At 38.3% G+C, this 17507-nt stretch overlaps 5 protein-coding genes and 1 non-coding gene across 7 annotated transcripts; 2 read left to right on the top strand and 4 right to left on the bottom strand.

Moving 5' to 3' along the window:
- Window positions 1-280: 280 nt before the first annotated feature.
- LOC118411204 (CD151 antigen-like) lies at window positions 281-2888 on the bottom strand. The gene is made up of 5 exons (XM_035813337.1): window positions 2820-2888; window positions 2394-2495; window positions 1913-2020; window positions 1647-1730; window positions 281-1454 (listed from the first exon to the last, which is right to left on the bottom strand). Exons 1-5 carry the CDS (start codon window positions 2886-2888, stop codon window positions 1386-1388), a joined length of 432 nt encoding a protein of 143 aa, XP_035669230.1. The 3' UTR covers window positions 281-1385.
- A 394-nt stretch (window positions 2889-3282) lies between these two features.
- Window positions 3283-6310, bottom strand: LOC118418629 (cyclin-dependent kinase 2-interacting protein-like). Its single transcript, XM_035824642.1, has 5 exons — window positions 6138-6310; window positions 5735-5918; window positions 5396-5537; window positions 5138-5270; window positions 3283-4729 (listed from the first exon to the last, which is right to left on the bottom strand). The coding sequence occupies exons 1-5, from the start codon at window positions 6205-6207 to the stop codon at window positions 4533-4535; spliced, it is 726 nt and encodes a 241-aa protein (XP_035680535.1). The 5' UTR covers window positions 6208-6310; the 3' UTR covers window positions 3283-4532.
- On the top strand, window positions 5918-10173 carry LOC118418618 (ribokinase-like). Of its 2 annotated transcripts, none has more exons than XM_035824631.1 (8): window positions 5918-6128; window positions 7206-7338; window positions 8199-8262; window positions 8585-8647; window positions 8810-8974; window positions 9225-9316; window positions 9422-9610; window positions 9801-10173. In XM_035824631.1, exons 2-8 carry the CDS (start codon window positions 7297-7299, stop codon window positions 9972-9974), a joined length of 789 nt encoding a protein of 262 aa, XP_035680524.1. In that variant the 5' UTR covers window positions 5918-6128; window positions 7206-7296; the 3' UTR covers window positions 9975-10173. The 2 variants fall into 2 exon arrangements, with proteins under 2 accessions (XP_035680524.1, XP_035680514.1); XM_035824621.1 differs by lacking the exon at window positions 5918-6128 and adding an exon at window positions 6400-6560.
- A 183-nt stretch (window positions 10174-10356) lies between these two features.
- On the bottom strand, window positions 10357-12180 carry LOC118418652. The gene is made up of 3 exons (XM_035824659.1): window positions 11912-12180; window positions 11183-11289; window positions 10357-10883 (listed from the first exon to the last, which is right to left on the bottom strand). The coding sequence occupies exons 1-3, from the start codon at window positions 12145-12147 to the stop codon at window positions 10831-10833; spliced, it is 396 nt and encodes a 131-aa protein (XP_035680552.1). The 5' UTR covers window positions 12148-12180; the 3' UTR covers window positions 10357-10830.
- LOC118418640 (transmembrane emp24 domain-containing protein 10-like) lies at window positions 12124-16720 on the top strand. Its single transcript, XM_035824651.1, has 5 exons — window positions 12124-12436; window positions 13019-13136; window positions 13459-13532; window positions 14085-14211; window positions 14586-16720. Exons 1-5 carry the CDS (start codon window positions 12257-12259, stop codon window positions 14705-14707), a joined length of 621 nt encoding a protein of 206 aa, XP_035680544.1. The 5' UTR covers window positions 12124-12256; the 3' UTR covers window positions 14708-16720.
- Trnastop-uca lies at window positions 13740-13826 on the bottom strand. The gene has a single exon. It is a non-coding gene; the product is annotated as a tRNA-Sec (tRNA).
- Window positions 16721-17507: the final 787 nt, after the last annotated feature.

Genomic DNA, 17507 nt, shown 5'->3' with positions numbered 1-17507 from the left:
TAAGGCATGGCATGTTAAGGAGTAAAACTAACTGAAACTTCCCCAAATATGCAAATGTTTTGTATATGTCTGAAATCTAGTACAATCACCATGGTTCTGTGAACTATATGTACAGTCTGCCAGGTAGCCGCAGCACTGTTTTCATGTTACATTTAGTTAAAGTAGAGTTGTTAAAAAAGTTGAATGGGTTTTGCTACCTTAGGTGTACCTGTTGCCCAACATACAGTTGTGATGATTTACATATGGCAGCTTGGTAGCTTGTTTGTACACTCCTGTTTAGTTTTAAGTTCTCTACTTGATGCTATGGCACCTTACTGTTTTGATGTGTAGCCACCATGTTGAATTATCTTTGACATTGAATGTTTCTGAGGTTCACATTTTCTATATGTAATTCTACATTCTGCTCCCCCAAATCTGTTAAATGTTTATTTTTAGATACTGTGGACAATAACTAATGAAGGAGAGCAATGTGTGTCTTCTGTTGCCTTTTTCAAAAGTTGTAAGGCAAGATGGTTCATTATTTGATGTTGTAAGAGGTGAGAAATGTAATCAGATGTTGGATTGAACTAGGGTATTGACTATATTTTCTGCTTTATTTTTAATATTTGAGAATGTCATTTCCATAACTTTATTCCTCAAAGATTATTGGCCTTTTTGCAGAGTTCAAAGTGTCTAGAAATAGAAGATGAATGTGATTGGACTTCATGTGATAGAACGTTGTTTACTGATGACCAGTAGTAAAATACATTTAAATGCAGTGCAGTGCACAATGTTGTGGTTGTACAGTTTCAAAAGAACTGATTGAAGACATTTTGTTGTAACTGATTCAAACTGTTCTTTTACTTCCAAGTAAACACATGGGTATAAGATTGTTAGAGTGTTTCTCATGTAACATAATGTGTTTCACAGAAAAGTAAAAGTAACACATTTGTCAATCATGATGTGGTAAACTTTATACAAATGATATTTTCAAAACTGGATTTGCATGTTAGAATTTACGCAATGGAGTATTTGACCACAAGCTTTTTCTATGTATAGATATTCTCAACTTTGGTAGACTTTATGCTAATTTCTGTCTACTGCTGCGCTAGTGTCAGGGATCCCAGCAACAGTATAATCAAATACTGGATACTACATGTACTACTTCTGCACAGCAAAACCACCTCAACAACAAGCATCTATCTGGCTTCCCTTCTGCCCAAACCAGAGCAGCTCTCTAATCATATGTACAAGCTTTTACAATACACTCATCTGGTTTGGTGCAATGAAGTTGATGCAAACTAAATCTATAAACACACATTTTGGATAAAAATTAGGCGTGATGCAGTGATATGCCTCAAACTCAACCAGACAAAGATCAGCTGATACTAGTATTTAAATTGTCACTAGGCTATTTCATTTCTGCTTTTCTTCACAGCATTGCACAGACAGCAGGCAAAGACCATACCGATGATCTGAAATAGATGAGAAGCCTTTTTAGAAACAATCGCAGTCCTATTCAGTGTCCCGGAGTCTACAACATGAGGGGAAAGTCCTGCGGGTTAGCTATCTGCTTGACCACACTCATTTTTCTTTCCTTCACATAAACGAATGGTTTATTTAAAAATTAACAGGTATGCCATGTAGGTAAATGATTTTTAACGCACCATTACGACTCCAAAGGCGATCCCTACGCCACCGATGATGTAGATGTTCCTGGCAATGAAATCAATTACCTGCGGTGTACATGCCTGTATGGGGACAGAAAGGCAAATTTCAAGAAGGCTCGTGCACTCGTTGACAGCAAGCTTTCATGAGAGAATGGAAACACTGGATAGTGAAACTAATACGAACAAATGACGATGTCAGTATGGTAGTGTCCTAGGCAATGGCCGTACTGCCATGTCTACACTTCTGCCATGTCTACACTTACCCTGGTCCAGTACCCAGGCGTCACACAGTTGGCCAAGGAGATGTCACAGTCGCAGGAGCTGGGTTTAGGGTCCCAGTCATTGGTGGAGTTCATACCACAGCATTCCAACTAAAGTAAGGGAATTCTTGCCTTAATACTGGAGTGTTGATAAATTTGCTATGATATCCATGTATCTGATAACACTAATCAACGAGACGAAATACCCTATACCATTCTAGATCCGAAAACCGTCACACCGTGAACTATATATGACGTTGTTTTAGTGAGACATCATGAACCCAGAGACCTCGTATGATTTTATTAGGGCATTGCGAAACACATAAAAAAGTGAATAAACGAACGTGTACATTGATACACCTGTTATTTCCAGTGCAGACTTGGAAACTCCCATTGTTCATAGCTACAAAGCTGGGAGGAATGCTAAATAGAGGCGCAGTTGTCAAGGCTATGTCCATCCTGCAAGCAGACACAGCCGTCCTACCTCCTTTTGAAGAGTGTCGATAAGTGCCCGTTCAGCAGAGCTGTACTCTGTGTAGTTTTTGTTTGCCAATGAATTCAGGCCGTTCTCTATCAGGTCATTCACCTACAAAATAATTGAAAGAGCTTTAGAGGGACTGGATCAAAGCTTTGCAAGACTGGATACATATACCAGGATGACTTCTACTGCCACGAGAGTTATATGTAGTTGTTCCACAAGTATCTTTTGGTCGAGTCAGACCCATCCAATTGTCATAAACCAAAAACACACGAATATTAACTGAAACTGTGTTGTTCATAAAGTGTAAAGATGTTCCAGTCCTGAGAAAACGATGTGGTTCCTAAGTGATCCTAAGTAAACCGTAGTATGAATTGGTTAGACACTGTTAAACATTGACGAGTCGACAGACTGCAGGTAAACAGTACTTACCCAGAAGAGAAGATTGAAAATGAAGAGTGTGTATTTGACACACTTCATCCCGCCACTAAGGTCCCCCATGGTGCTATCTTCTACAGGTTTTCGATGAAGATGGTTGTTGTGGAGTTCTACTGCACGAAAGTACAGGTCGGTCCGTGGTTTCTTACGACGACGTGCGTGACCTTATGTTGCCCTACCCTTCTTTACAACACGTTGCAGTATTCATGCCAAAGTCTTTTCACCCAGAATACCTGGCAAATATTGGGCCAAGGACGGCAAGGGACCGTTCCGCTATCTGGAAGCTGGTTAATGGTGTGTCATTGGATAGGTTGAGATTGCGCCACAAATACCGAAGTCAGCACTTAATAACCTGGGTTAGTGAACACCTGCTCCGATAGTCACCATGGTACTAAACTAAAACTTAACTTATTTGTACCAGCTGCAGTCATTAGAAAGGACAAACATACCTGTGACATTAGACCTTGATGTACTTTTAAACTATCAAGATGTGTATTCGTCAGATGAAAGCAAATTGTCATTTTGAAAAAAAATGCTTTAGACATAACAAATCCTTTGACAACTAGAAAATCTTGTAGAGTCCGTGATGTTAGTGACACCTTAAAGCTACTGATCTTAAGTTCCAGTACAAAATTCTAATCTTTTTCTTAACTCACATGATCGTTTTGTGACAAAATTCTACGTAAAAAAATCTGTTAAGGAACACTTGATATTAGGTGATGATGATTAGATATTGTACAGCTGTGAACGACCCCTTACTTCAGTTAAATATTTGTTTCCCTAGTGTGAAAGCCGAGGGCGGGGCTTGTCTATTGTCAGAACCTCTGTATTTGTTTTGCTTGGGGTGTGTACTGATCCCTTAGTAACCAGGTGTCACAATACTCTAGTAGTTGTATAGAGGTTTAAGGACCTTAGTTACACTGTATATCCTCAACCACGATTACAAACAACCATGCATATCACAGAAAGAAGCCATGAGGATGGGTTGTGAGACGAAACATCAAAGCTCATAATGCGATTAATTATTACCTGGAATATCTAAATGGACTGAAGCCAACAATAACGTCATCATGTCTACCTATTCTTACTAACACCAAAGGGTTACTACAATAGGGTAACCTGTTGACAGATGTCCAGCCATTCTACCACTAGCTCAGGGATGTTTTTTTAAATAAAAAACAAGGATGTTTTTTTTACAAATAAGAAACAATCAACACAAGCATTCATGTAAATCTAGCGCCTTGTAGAAAAATGATTATGGATAAAAAATATAAACCCAAAGGATCCAACAGATATATCGGTAGGGCTAGAGAACCAGATGGTTTATCTTCAAATAAAACCTTTTATGTACTGAAACAACAAAAAGTTCAGATGCTTAGAATACAAAATCAGTAATTGCAACTCTTTTTGATACATTGCCTGCTCATTGAACAACATTCGATATTTGGGATGAATATAATAATAGATTGTACATGATAATGCAAAAGAAGAAACCTAGTATTGCATAGTGAGAAGACAGCTAGTAACAGTTACATGTTCGAGTAATACTACATAGTGTGTACCAAATCTTTAATTCATGTTATACAATTTAAAGCTATAAATTATAATGATGAACTATACCCTCCCTTTACATGTCATGACACCTATTGTAGATTCTATGTATGTCTGCAGAAACAGTTTTTCAATTGCCCCTTCACACAGTAAATGTCATCTGTGTCCAGTCTCTACCAGCATACTCTCTAACAATAGTTCACTCCTGTTGTCTATGTATGGCTGATGGAGCCAGGATGAGGCTAGGAACATCATGGTGTGCCTATCAGACCGGTGTGCGATGTTCTCTGATATCCCCTGCTTCAGTTTCAGCTCCCTGCTGTACATCTCAGACAGCTCTACTGATACTTCATCTGTACAGAGAGCAAAAATGCATAATTCACTTGATTTAAAACATTTTGTATCAGTACAATACATGTATATTCATATTATGAGTAAGTTCTATGAGAGACTACTCCCAGCTTTTCCTGTACATGTTAGATGACAATACAACTTACAAGTCCCTTGATGTAGCCTTAATGATTACTATGATGTCAAAACATTTTATACCAGTTTTATTATTCACACAGGGTCTTTTGGTCACACGTTAGATGTTTAAGTTATATGACTTGTATCCTAGGAATATAAAGGAAATAAGAAGAGGTATTTCGTCACATGAGTCCAAGTTGCAACTGGAATTCATAGCACAGAAAAAGGACAGCTTGACAAATTGATTCTATGCAATAAAATGTAATACATGTATAAAAACATCAAGATCTTACAGAAATGTTGAATAGGCCATGTCTGGAACAGAATGCTTGATTCACCCTCATCCTTGTTAGACTGGTATTGCTGCAGTTCCCATTGGCCTTTGAGGTTCAAGGTCAACTTCTTCATCTTCTCCAACAATTTAGCCTGAGAAAGGAAGAATCAGTTTATTGGTGCATTGCAACCAGTAGGTTCAGGTTGTATTTGATGGCAAAATAATTATGTCAGACCCTGGCTGGGCCAGAGGTCTGCATGAAGGAAGCAACCCTCACCATAGCATTGTATGTGTCAGTCAGCTGATTACAGAAACCTTCCAGCTCCTTACTCATCCCATCAGCATCAGCTGCTTCACCTGCTCCAGCTGTGAACCCTGCTGATGTCTGCTCAACAGTCACTACAGCTGCATCTTGAGACCTGGTAATAAGAAACAGTAGAGAAATACTTGGATACAATAACAGTGTACTCATAACAGTACTTGGATTATGGAATAACATATTTCAATAACCTTTGGTATTCACTTCTGATTGATAATGACACATTGAGCACTTGCTTGTAAGTTCATTCAAGAATGAATAATGTTATAACTTATTGATAACTGAAACTGTACCTACTCGATGTTGGTAAGTTTACAGTTGACAATCTTGTTGGAGACAGAGGCTCCTGATGCGTTCAGTACCTCCCATCTCTGGATCAAGTTGTGCCAGTCTGCAGCAACGTCTCGTACCTTTTTAGCCATTGGACTAAGCTTGGCATAGTTTACAGAGGGACTTTTCACAGGAGAAGGTGAGGAGCTATCTGAAAATTGGAAAGGCATGGTAACAAATGATAACACGTGGGTACATTTGTCTCCTTAGATTTGCAACAACACGCAAATGTTTTTGCAATGTCTTTGAATTGAAGATCGGCCCAAACTGGAGGCAACAATCTGGCTGAAACTACTAGTTACTTCTTGAAAATTATCAAATGATTTTATGGATCACTTCTGTGCCTGAGTTGAGGAGGGAGGTTAGTTACCAGATTTCCTTGGAGTTCCAGAAGACTTTCGCCTCTTGCCACTGCCTTTTCCAGAACTGGACTCGCTCATTTTGTCTTGCTAAGCTTCCATGACTTGATTTGCTTAAGCTCACTAGGAGAAACAGGGCCGATTCTGCGTCCAAGTCAGACCTCCACACCGTTTTCCGCCATGTTTGTGGGGGCAAAGTTCACAAGGTCAGGTCACTTCCCAGCTGATCTGCTGCTTTTTTGATCGTGACCTGACACCTTGTCTACAATAGTAGGTTTCATTGGAAAATTGAGGCTACAAAGAGTAACATCTTTTAGTCATCAGTACGTATAGGGACTGATCTATATATTTCAAACGGTACCACATCGCCGCGCCGTAAGGATGACGGAGTTTGACGTGGTTGTTGTTGGATCCTGCAACATGGACCTCATCAGGTGGGCGTGGCTTGACCCCATGGGACTGAAAAACTTCATCCACATTATCACATTCAGTCTTCAATAGACACTATAAGTTAACTTTGTAAGAGAGAATTGGAAAATGACATGTTTGGCGGCCTTGAAAAGGTGTCTCCTAACGGCCGCGTGGCGCGTTGGTACACCCGATCCCTCGATCTCGGAAGTTAAGCAACGTGACGGTCCGGACAGTGCTTGGATGGGGGACCAACCAAGGACGTCCGGATTGCTGTAGCCTCACGAAGTTTTCCACGAAATCGTCTTCCGGGAGGGACGTAAAACGGGGGTCCCGTGCTCGAGGAGGTGCCTCGACCACGTTAAACAGCCTCATTACTCATACTTTGGGTACCTACTGGCTGGCAAAATACACCAGATGATTATTATGATTAAGAAACACCTGTTACCTTCCACTGTATTTTGGAAAATCTCAATAAATAAATTTTAAGTAAAGAATTACACTGAAACTGTGTGAGAGGGGCAGGTGATAGGAAATTTCCTCCACACAGTTCTCAGCTTCATAAATACTGTTAGTAGAGAAATTATTATTGAATTATAAGATTGTTTGCTAGAAACATCAAACTGATTGTACAAATAATGCATGATTTGTCTTGTTTGATTCCCCCTCAGCTATGTTCCCCGCCTCCCTAAGCCAGGAGAGACCATCCATGGAGACAAATTCAGCCTGGGGTTTGGAGGGAAGGGTGCAAACCAGTGTGTCATGGCTGCCAGGCTGGGAGCAGCTACTGCCATGGTAGCAAAGGTGCTATCACAGCAAATGTCACCCCTGTGGCTCATCATAGAGCTTTATTTCTAATGCAAAGATGTAGTAGAGTCGATTCCAAGACACCGTGCGGATGTTTGTTGCCATTGTTTAGAATTGATTTTAAAGTTTTGTAATTATATGTCTAGGACATTTGATAATTCCAAAATACTTTTAACACTGTTTCAACTTTATAAATAATTCCCTGGTCCTGTAAAACTTTGGAAATATTCATGGTGTGGAATTGGATACTTCTAATGGTTTCTAAATAATGATAACAGCATTCTACCATTATTTACCATTTTTTACCATTTTTTGTAAATGGTTCAGTGGGCTGGGAAGATAGCAATTCACACATCCTTGCAAAATATGGTTGGGTGCCATGCAACAATGGCCCACCACAAAGGATCCACCAGTGCCCAGCAGTGAAATCTAAAAATATACAGATGCAGCAATAGGGCTTACTTTTATGGGGGCAATAAACTAATTTTACCATTTGGCAAAGTTTACAAATATTTGTAAATACAGTATTTGTAAATGTGAAGTAATCACACAGAGGTTTCACAATTATTCTAAATAAAGATATTTTTGTACAGTTACTTTCTAAATGTTTCTAAAATATTCAAAGGAATTCAAATAGATGAGTATTTTCTTACTCAATTTTTTGAAAAGAATTTAATTATTGTGGCTCAAATATTCTTTTATTCAAAATAATTCAGACTAATTACAAATATCACCTAAAAACCCTCATGGTGTCTTGGAATGGACTCTATGATTATGCCATTATTTGGATAGTTAAAGTATCACATTGTTTGACAGCCTTCCATATGCAAAAATGTTCTTTTTCTTTCGTTAACAAGGTGGGAGAGGATGTCTTTGGAGGCAACTTCATTCAAAACTTCAAAGACAATGGAGTCAATGTCGGTAAGCCTGTATCAAATGGATGACACAATACCAGAATCAATGAAATCTCTATGAGGACAATGACTTTGTTCATGACATTCATCACAAAAGGTGGATTCCTTGTGATTTCTTTAAGAACAAACTGCTGTAATGTTTATCACAGTTGAGCAAAAAAGGTATTATTGAATCTAGTGAAAATGTAATCATGCTGTTTAATTCTATTCTTATTTCCTTTCCTTCAAAGGCAAGTGGGGAAAGTTACTGGAACATTTGGCAGTCTATTTACTTAACCATATTGATAACTTGATGAACTGAACTGAACTGATATTTTCACTATTTCTAGATCATGTTCAAGAGACAAAAGAAGCATCCACAGGCGTGGCCCCCATTGCTGTCAATCAAGATGGTGAGGATTTAAAGAAATGAAAAACATGTTTTGTCTGTCCTGTATGATATTTTATTTTGGCATGGGTAATTCTCGGAACCCCAATTAAAAGCATGTCTTTTTCCAGTTACTACATGTTAAATGATCAGTTTTTGTAAATGCAGCATTTTCTATGGACTTCAGGTCAGAATTCCATAATCATAGTGAGTGGAGCCAACCTGAAGTTGACTGCAGCTGATGTGAGGGAGCATGAATCAGTCATAACTCATGCAAAAGTTCTCATCTGTCAACTAGAGGTGCAACCAGAAACTTCACTGGAGGCGCTGAGGATAGCAAAACAGCATGGAGGTAGTCTCTGAAACTTTTGTTATTTTTAGGTTCGTAACACTGTACTCAAAGGTAACCTTTGTCTCAAAAAGTTTACTATAAACAATGTCCGTTACTTTAACCAGATATTCTTTGTAAATTAGACTTTGTTATTGCCACTCAATTACTATGGTATGCTTGTATTTGTGCACCTTTTTAGGGTGTAAAAAGCTTATTTTCTGTATAGATGAAAGGATTTTAATAGCTCTGTTGTCCCATTTTCACTCGGCAGTGACTACCATCCTGAACCCTGCTCCAGCAGAAGCTACCCTGGATCCAGAACTCTACAAGTTATCTGATGTCTTCTGTCCAAATGAGACTGAGGTATATATACAAACATCCCAGCAAATTATTGCAAAGCTTTACATGCATGGTTATATGGTCATCTTTCAGCTTTTGATAATTTTTTATGTTCTTTTTTTAATGCAGGCAGAGATACTGACAGGACTGCCTGTCACAGCAGTAGAAGAGGCAGAAAAAGCTGCAGATATCCTGCTGCATAAAGGGTGTAAGAAAGTCATCATCACACTAGGTGAGAAGGGCTGCCTCTGTAAGTCTTCCATGTCAGAGAAAGGCATCCATGTTCCAGCCAGGAAGGTTAGCCCTGTGGACACCACAGTAAGTAGGGAAATTTTGCATTTCTTTCTTTCGTTCTTACTTTTAACTATAAACCCGTTTCCATACTTTTGAAATGGATGATGTTATTTTCTATCTAAAAGTTTTGTACTTTGCAGCATATTCTGATACTGTATATGATTATGTATCAACATTATGGTATTCCTGAGTCAAAATGTATAACTTATCTCAGGGTGCAGGAGATGCCTTTGTGGGCAGCCTTGCCTACTACATGGCCTGCCACAAAGACCTGAGGTTGGAGGAGGCAATACAGAATGCTTGTCACATCTCCTCCATCAGTGTGTGCAGCCCGGGGACCCAGACAAGCTTCCCATACAGGAAGGACCTTCCACAGGAACTTTTATAAACTAAACATGTAATGATATGTTGTGCCAAAGGAATTTTCAATTCAATTCACGTCAATGATAGGGTATTCCAGATATGTATTATATCATAAGCTATTACAGATTACAATTGCAGATACCACTATGTAAAGACTGTGAGGGGACTCTGATCCTAAAATATTAGGCTTGATAAACTAATAGTAATACATTTTTGTAGCAAGTGTTGAAGATATTCACACCACTTGTGTAACACTTACCTTAATGCAAGTAGATTTTCACTCTGAGAAAATCATCATTCAAAATGGGACCACATGTGACAATGTCGTAAGTGTATACCCTGACTGTTCTTAACAAATAACATCAAATACATTTGCGTCACAAAGTGAACCAGTACAGAGTTGTAAATCATAATTGAAAAGAGGTTTTATTACTCTATGGAGTAAACATGAATATTGTGGAAATTCAGACACTGTTCTTTTGGCATGTTACATGTACTTTAACACATAAAGCATATCAGTAAGAACAGTATTAAAAGGGAAGAATAAGCAATAGACCAGACATCATAGTTACTCTAGTGCTGGGTATATGATGCCAATTATGGCAATCAGTTTTTTTTTCCTCTACTTTTGCATAATATTCATGAGGAAGTATGAGAACAAATTCTGTCGACTGTTGATTTACATTGTTAAACAATTTTCTATATCTTGTTTAATGTTGATTTTGCTTCCACTTATTTTCCTACTAAATACATAAATGTACACTTTTAACTATAATTACAGAGCAGTCCTTTGCTCATGTTGTTGGTTGTTATAAATATACTTCTTCTTAAGACTGCCATGATGATAGCTGTAACATCTCAGTTGAACCAGATCTCTTGTTTCATTTCAGTGATTTGATCCTTCTTTCTTCTCTGAAGACACAGTGTTTGCCGACTGAAAAAAGTACATATGCAAAATACAAGTTAGTCATTACAACTGATAATACATTAATACATGTAGCATACAAACAGAAGACTGATTTGTTGCAAGCAATGACTTGTTTGGGGGATATAATAAACCTATTGTGTGTTTTTGACATGTGATATACATGACATACATTGACATACTCAAGAAAGACACCAGCCTGGAGGCTGACAGCATGAGTGATGAAAGACAGTGACACATGAGCTGCCATCTCAAATTAAGACTGGATGGACTCAATGTAATAAACAAGTTGTATAAAACATCCTTACCTCTTTTGTCATATAATATAGCTACAACTTTATCATCTGTTCTGCCTCTCTTCTTTACAATGCTGCATCCGCTCCCAGACATGCTTCTCAACAGCACCAGCACGTTTCTGCCAAGAGAAAAAACAAAAGCTTAATGAAGAGGCCACGTCTAGTGTAATAACAGACGTAAACCGACGACAATAACAACTGATATATGCACTGTCATAGTGAGGAATACAAATCTTTTAACATCTAACTACTTACCCAGCTACTATCAGATCTATAAAATGTCTATACCCGGTATGCATACACAAGATGAAGTGTAACCATGAACAACTGTTAATAGATAAATCATAGGAGAATTAATAGATAAGAACAGTATCACCCCGTAATTTAAGGATGTCAAGTGAAGTGCAAGAAAAAACAGATTCATTTTCTGCCAAATACAGCAGAAGCCAGTTAATTGCACAACAGATTAACGCACACATCTGTTAACTGCACGGAATCTCCAAATCTAAAACCAGTGTGGTCCAGCTAGATAACTTCGTATTATTGCACCTGACGGATAATGCATTGCACGAAATTCACTGGCAAATAGACCGTGCAATTAAGCGGCTTCTACTACTATACAGAAATTATGATGCTCTACTAAGATCAAGTTTGTTTTCCTGTTCTTCGCATGGCATGGGCGGTGTTCAGCTACAAATACTCAGGCATTTAAGAATACTACATACATATATGTGTACATACTTGCTCTTGGGTTTCTCCAGAATGGCCGTGACATGAAATCCTCGAGACTGAGATCCTATAAACGTTGTATTTCGGAAAAATAACGTCCCGCACTGACTCAGTCTGCCCAGGGCGGCCATGATGGTCGAGGAAAGGTCACGCAGCGAGTGCGCAGGTGCAGTTTTTCCGACTTCATCCGAACATTTCCGATGATTGCCGATGATTCGGAGGTGTACGTACGCCTGCCACGTCCACATTGCTTTCAGCAACTGTAACTTTTCTCACGGGCTGTTACTTTCTTCTCTCTCGGTTTAGGTATCGTGCGTTACTAACCGTCGATCCTTTGTATTCTGTAGAATACGAAAAATGAGCACTTTACACTATCTAGTCTTTCTGCTCTGTGTATTTTTGGTTGATGTGGAGGGGATAGGCTTCACGTTGCCTCCTAACACGAAGAAGTGTCTGAGGGAAGAAATCCACAAGGACATTCTTGTAACAGGAGACTACGAGCTCTCAGACGCACCAGGACAGAGCACACATCTACTGGTAAGGGTCTCGTTCATTGGTTCAGCATAAGTGTTCATTTCTTCCATTCTGGGTACCAAGAGACGAATAAAAGGGAAGTGAATATGTAACATGTTTTGCGCCCCCCTCCCCACTTATAAAGCAGGTGCCACATGTAACTTATGGTTTAGGAATTAACGTTCGGTTTATTTGTATCATCTTCTTAAAAAAACAGACGCAAATTTTTGTATGTCTATATGCCCGTACTCCATTGTGAAGTCTCTTGCAACAATTGATCAATTTACTGCATGTGTACTACAAAAATGTAAAACAAATTATCTTGAAACATTCCAGATCGGTGATAGAAAATTAAACCTCTCATTTGTATGCAGCCGAAGCAGGGAGACCCAAAACATTAATGTTAATTTTTGAAAGATTATTGTAAAACAACTTTATGTTGATAATTGCCAAAATGCATCTAATTCTTTGACAAACAGTCGTATGTGATTAAAATGTTGGACACGAAACTCAGAAAATGCTACATTCTTCCTTAAATGTTGTCTTAACTCCAATATGTTATGTGTGCAGACAACTATATGGCTCTCCTTTCCCATGACACTCTAGGTGACAGACTCCAGTGGCCATGTCCTGTACTCCAAGGAAGATGCCACCAAGGGGAAGTTTGCCTTCACAACTGATGACTATGACATGTTTGAAATTTGCTTCGAAACAAAGATGACAGGTAGGCAATCTGGACTTCTGAAAAAAATTTACATAGATATCTTTTTTTGTGTTCAGTATTGTCATGAGTGGTTATTCTAGACGTATAGTTTGGTCTCATTGCTGCTCAGTACATTTAAAGGCTTTAAATTGTAACTATAGCTTAGCCTTCTTCACATGCTGAATATCATAATTCTTCTTGAAGTTCACTATTGTGCACTGCTGCGTGTTTCCTGAATGGGTGGATGTTGAAGACTTGAGTAAAGAAATGATAGAAACGTGCTGCTTTTATTGACACATTATCACACATACTATAAATCTACAATGATATTTTTGTTCCACAGGAGGAGCCAGAGGTCCGGATAGGGAGGTCAGCCTCACCGTCAAACATGGAGTTGAAGCTAAGAACTATCAAGATGTAAGTGGGTTCACATTTAATGTCCTCATGGTCCTAGGTCTTGAATGTCATCAGTTTCAAGTATGAGCAGAATCTTACATGACAGAAATGTGTACTAGATGTCATGCTGACATTTTACTGGAACTTCGAGGAAGCAGAGAAACATTGTCTGAAAGTTGAAGTTGTTCAGAAATATGGCTGAGAAACAACCGTAATCTAAAAGAATGGCGCCCGGAAGGCGGAATTGAACCGCTCCGACGCTAGTCGGCTACAGGTTTGAAGCCTGCACCCCGGACCACCGAGGTTCATCCGGACAACAATAGTCTGTTCATGTCGTGTATATATACCCCACAAAATATTTGTAACATCTGTTTGTGGTACAGACTGCAAATAAGATTGATCTAGTAAAATTATTCATTGTTGTTTTATGGGAACCTAATGATGATGATAGGGGCATTGTAATGATATTTCCCTATCAAACACCAGTTTCATGTAGCTTCTAATTTCACTCAAATCAGTGGAAAAGGTCAGCTACTTCAATTGTCATTAACATAATTTATGCATGACTTGCAGATTGCGAAAGCAGAGAAACTGAAGCCTATGGAAGTCGAGCTACGCAGACTCGAGGACCTGTCTGAGTCTATTGTCAATGACTTTGCTTACATGAGGGCAAGGGAAGAAGAAATGAGGGACACAAATGGTAGGTGTTTCTCATTTGTAGATATCACCATGCTTTATGGTTTGTGTTCTCATCACATCATGCATAGGAGCGGGATCGTTTTATGTTGCTGTTATAGTCTTCCTCTTCCTTTGCTTGAATGTGTTCCATTTTTCAAGTTGTGGAAATTATACTTGCTGTTAAATAATTTTTAGAGGAAATAATTAGTTGACACCATTAAAGAGATTGTTTACATACATTGTTTATTCTTGATTGTAACCTTTGTACTCATCAATCATTGTAGCTTGTATCAGTGGCACACACTTGTAAAGTAAATTGCTATATAAGATATGTAAATGTTGACTGTGTGCAGTAGTTTCTTCAGAGGTACTTACCACCTTATGTTGTATTCACAGAGTCCACCAACTCCCGAGTGCTATACTTCAGTATTTTCTCCATGTGCTGTCTGATTGGCCTTGCTACGTGGCAAGTCCTGTACCTGCGTCGCTTCTTCAAGGCCAAGAAGCTCATCGAGTAGAGCAGTGCAGCTGATAGTGTGTTTATAAATACATGTTCTGTTTGCTTAGCGCACAGCAATCAACCTAGATTTGAATGAAGTTTCACTTTCTTTGACAAGATGCTAGGATGAAATATTTTTCTGTGGTCATGCAATATATGCAAAGTTTATGGTAGAGTATATTGCAGTATGAATACATTTTTTTGCATGCAAGATCAGTTTCCGAAAGTTCACACTCCTACACATCATCAGGCTTGTATGTCTATTAGATGTAAATGTACATACATGTACAATGGTGGTAACATGTATGGACATATTTATGGATTTGCTTTAGATATCATGTTGTCTATGATTTTGACTTATTCTTGCCTATATTGTTGTCCTACTCAGACAAAAATGTTTTATCTGAGGATTTAAATAGTGATTTTCTCAAAGAAACGAGTATGTTAAGTATGCACTTTAAAGAACAGCCTGCAGTACCATGTGTTATTGACAGAATTGTCAATCAGAAACTTCAACAGTAAAATTGGTGTTAAGAGTTCTTGATGAAGAATGTGTTTTGTGTTGAAACTGCAATAAGATTCACAATACAATCTGGATTTCCTAGCCATGTACCTAATGGTGTCTTTACTTGGTGCAAGGAGCTTTTATCGTGAAAAAGCTCATTGCTTGGTGTCTTCCCAGGTCCCAAAGCTCAATTGGCACTTCTGTACAATTACAATTGCCTGTACTGATGTTGCTATCCTTGCCAACAGCATGACTTTCATCTGGTCTAATGTCTAGTGAAGGTCTGCTGATCTCACAAAGTTGTGAACAATGAATTCTCTCCACTGGATAACAATGTGGTTATTGGTAGTTGTAACAGCTGTGCCATCCATTATCTTTCTGTAACACTCAACAATTTGCACTCTTTTACTTTGTTCATCTTCTGAATATTGTATTTACCTTAGTTTCTATTATCAGACCTCTCATGCATATTCTTTGAATAAACTGTCCCATCTCAGTGTGAACAGAAATGGTAGCATATACATGTATATAATACATATTGAATATCTGAGTATACCAATGACCCTGTTTTGAAGATATGGCAGAGTAGCTCTGACACTTTTGCAAGCTTCTTGATGTCCCATTATCAGTGTGGTAATCATGGGTACATTAACTTGTAGTCTGAAAAATGTTTTAAAAAGAGGGTAGAACTGCAGCTTTGCCTTTGAAGAAAAGGGTAAGTCCATAAGTTATCAGTGAATTGTTTCATGTGCTGGTTTTGGATGGATTCAACTTATACAAGGTATGGTTATGTTTTACTCTAAGATGGGAAATGTGATTTGTTTCAAGGGCAATTACATGAAGAATTTAGACTTGCTTTATTGTACAAACAGAATAGCAGTATGTGTCAAGAATTGCACGAGATACATTTATACATCATTTTTATGAAATTGAAGAAAGGAAGATCTTGTAATATCCTTATTCAATGTCTACAGTGTGATGAAGTGGTGGGGTACAGTTTATTACAACATCCATGTGCCCCCTTGTAGAGGTAGAAATTGATTACCTTAATATTTTGGGTTGTTCCTGGTCACAGGAAAGGCAGATTTCTATGAACATCTCCACCCTCAGCTTGAAGACTTTGTTGAATAAGGTAGAGTATAAGCCAATTAATTGCACAGCGGATTACCACACACTTCTGTTTATTGCACGAAATCCCAAACCAGTGCTGTCCAAGCTGGATAACTTTGCATTGTTGCTCCACCCAGATAATTGGATGAAATGCACTGGCAAATGGTGTGTGCAATTAAATGGCTTTAACTGTATAAATCACTTGTAACACTGACAAATCTGAGTTGCAGTGACCTTGAACAATTTTGACATGTTTTTTATGTATATAGTTCTATAACTTCTCTCGGAAAGAATTAGAAAGGTGATCTTGAGTATGTGTCTGTATTTACTTACAATGGTGTGGCACTGTGTAGTTGGTGTGAACTGTGTGAATTGAATATACATTGGCAGGACTCCCACAATAAAAGTATCTTTTTCTTGTTGAACAAGTAGTAGTTACTGTCACGGGGCTGCTTGGATTAAGACATTGTGCCAGTGGTACTAGCATATGATGTGCCTACCAAGGGATGTTCCTATCATTAGTTAAATGATATGATATGATATGATACAAAAATATAGACAGTTCATTCCTGGTTAATTTTACAGCTTGTATACATTGACACAAAATGTATTACCTTGCCAAGTCAAGTGGACATTAAGCTAAGCAGGATGGATTATGGACAAGACCAGCCTTTTTCTACATCAATTTTGAAATCTATACAAATTATCAAACATTGGTAAAATACAGTCAGTATACCCATCTCAAACATCGGCAGTCTTCCCAGTATCCTATCCAGCAATATGAAATAAATCAAATACATGTAATCCACTTTCCCTGTGTTGCACAGGTCTCAAATTTGTAAACCTGTTTTTCCACTCCACATCAATATCCCTGTCCTCACATCCAAATGTAGCTATTTCTATACTTGAAACCCATACATGTGACAATGTAATGAGTTACTACTGACAGTATTTTTCCAATATCTCTGATTAGGTTTCTATACAAATAAAGCCACAAACATGCAAAATGAAAAAGATCTGTTGGGTGTTGCGCATGAGATTGAGTTGTCTGTGAATTGTTTTTTTTTTAGAATGAAGCACTGATCATCCATATCATAGTAATCAAGAGTGCATAAAACCCACAAGCAGGGCAGTATGTTATGTGGTGTATGAAATTGATACCATATGTAGATTTTGTAGTGAAGACATGCCATACTTTCCACAA

This window comes from Branchiostoma floridae, chromosome 1, assembly GCF_000003815.2.
Source record: "Branchiostoma floridae strain S238N-H82 chromosome 1, Bfl_VNyyK, whole genome shotgun sequence".
Lineage (NCBI taxonomy): Eukaryota > Metazoa > Chordata > Leptocardii > Amphioxiformes > Branchiostomatidae > Branchiostoma > Branchiostoma floridae.
Note: the sequence above shows the minus strand (reverse complement) of the source record. Positions and strands in the feature narration are given on the sequence as shown.

Excerpts from the sequence above, each read along its gene's own strand:
- LOC118418618 (XM_035824621.1), top strand. The coding sequence starts at position 6,508 with ATGACGGAGTTTGACGTGGTTGTTGTTGGATCCTGCAACATGGACCTC. Across the intron at positions 9,317-9,421 it reads TCTGTCCAAATGAGACTGAG|GCAGAGATACTGACAGGACT; the intron begins GTATATATACAA and ends TTTTTAATGCAG. Across the intron at positions 9,611-9,800 it reads TTAGCCCTGTGGACACCACA|GGTGCAGGAGATGCCTTTGT; the intron begins GTAAGTAGGGAA and ends AACTTATCTCAG.
- LOC118418640 (XM_035824651.1), top strand. The coding sequence starts at position 12,257 with ATGAGCACTTTACACTATCTAGTCTTTCTGCTCTGTGTATTTTTGGTT. Across the intron at positions 12,437-13,018 it reads GACAGAGCACACATCTACTG|GTGACAGACTCCAGTGGCCA; the intron begins GTAAGGGTCTCG and ends ATGACACTCTAG. Across the intron at positions 13,533-14,084 it reads AAGCTAAGAACTATCAAGAT|ATTGCGAAAGCAGAGAAACT; the intron begins GTAAGTGGGTTC and ends CATGACTTGCAG.
- LOC118418652 (XM_035824659.1), bottom strand. The coding sequence starts at position 12,147 with ATGTGGACGTGGCAGGCGTACGTACACCTCCGAATCATCGGCAATCAT. Across the intron at positions 11,290-11,911 it reads CTGGAGAAACCCAAGAGCAA|AAACGTGCTGGTGCTGTTGA; the intron begins GTATGTACACAT and ends TTCTCTTGGCAG. Across the intron at positions 10,884-11,182 it reads TATATTATATGACAAAAGAG|TCGGCAAACACTGTGTCTTC; the intron begins GTAAGGATGTTT and ends TACTTTTTTCAG.
- LOC118418629 (XM_035824642.1), bottom strand. The coding sequence starts at position 6,207 with ATGAGCGAGTCCAGTTCTGGAAAAGGCAGTGGCAAGAGGCGAAAGTCT. Across the intron at positions 5,271-5,395 it reads CTGACACATACAATGCTATG|GCTAAATTGTTGGAGAAGAT; the intron begins GTGAGGGTTGCT and ends TTCCTTTCTCAG. Across the intron at positions 4,730-5,137 it reads ATGGCCTATTCAACATTTCT|ATGAAGTATCAGTAGAGCTG; the intron begins GTAAGATCTTGA and ends CTCTCTGTACAG.
- LOC118411204 (XM_035813337.1), bottom strand. The coding sequence starts at position 2,888 with ATGGGGGACCTTAGTGGCGGGATGAAGTGTGTCAAATACACACTCTTC. Across the intron at positions 2,021-2,393 it reads TCGACACTCTTCAAAAGGAG|TTGGAATGCTGTGGTATGAA; the intron begins GTAGGACGGCTG and ends CCCTTACTTTAG. Across the intron at positions 1,455-1,646 it reads TCGCCTTTGGAGTCGTAATG|ATCATCGGTATGGTCTTTGC; the intron begins GTGCGTTAAAAA and ends CATCTATTTCAG.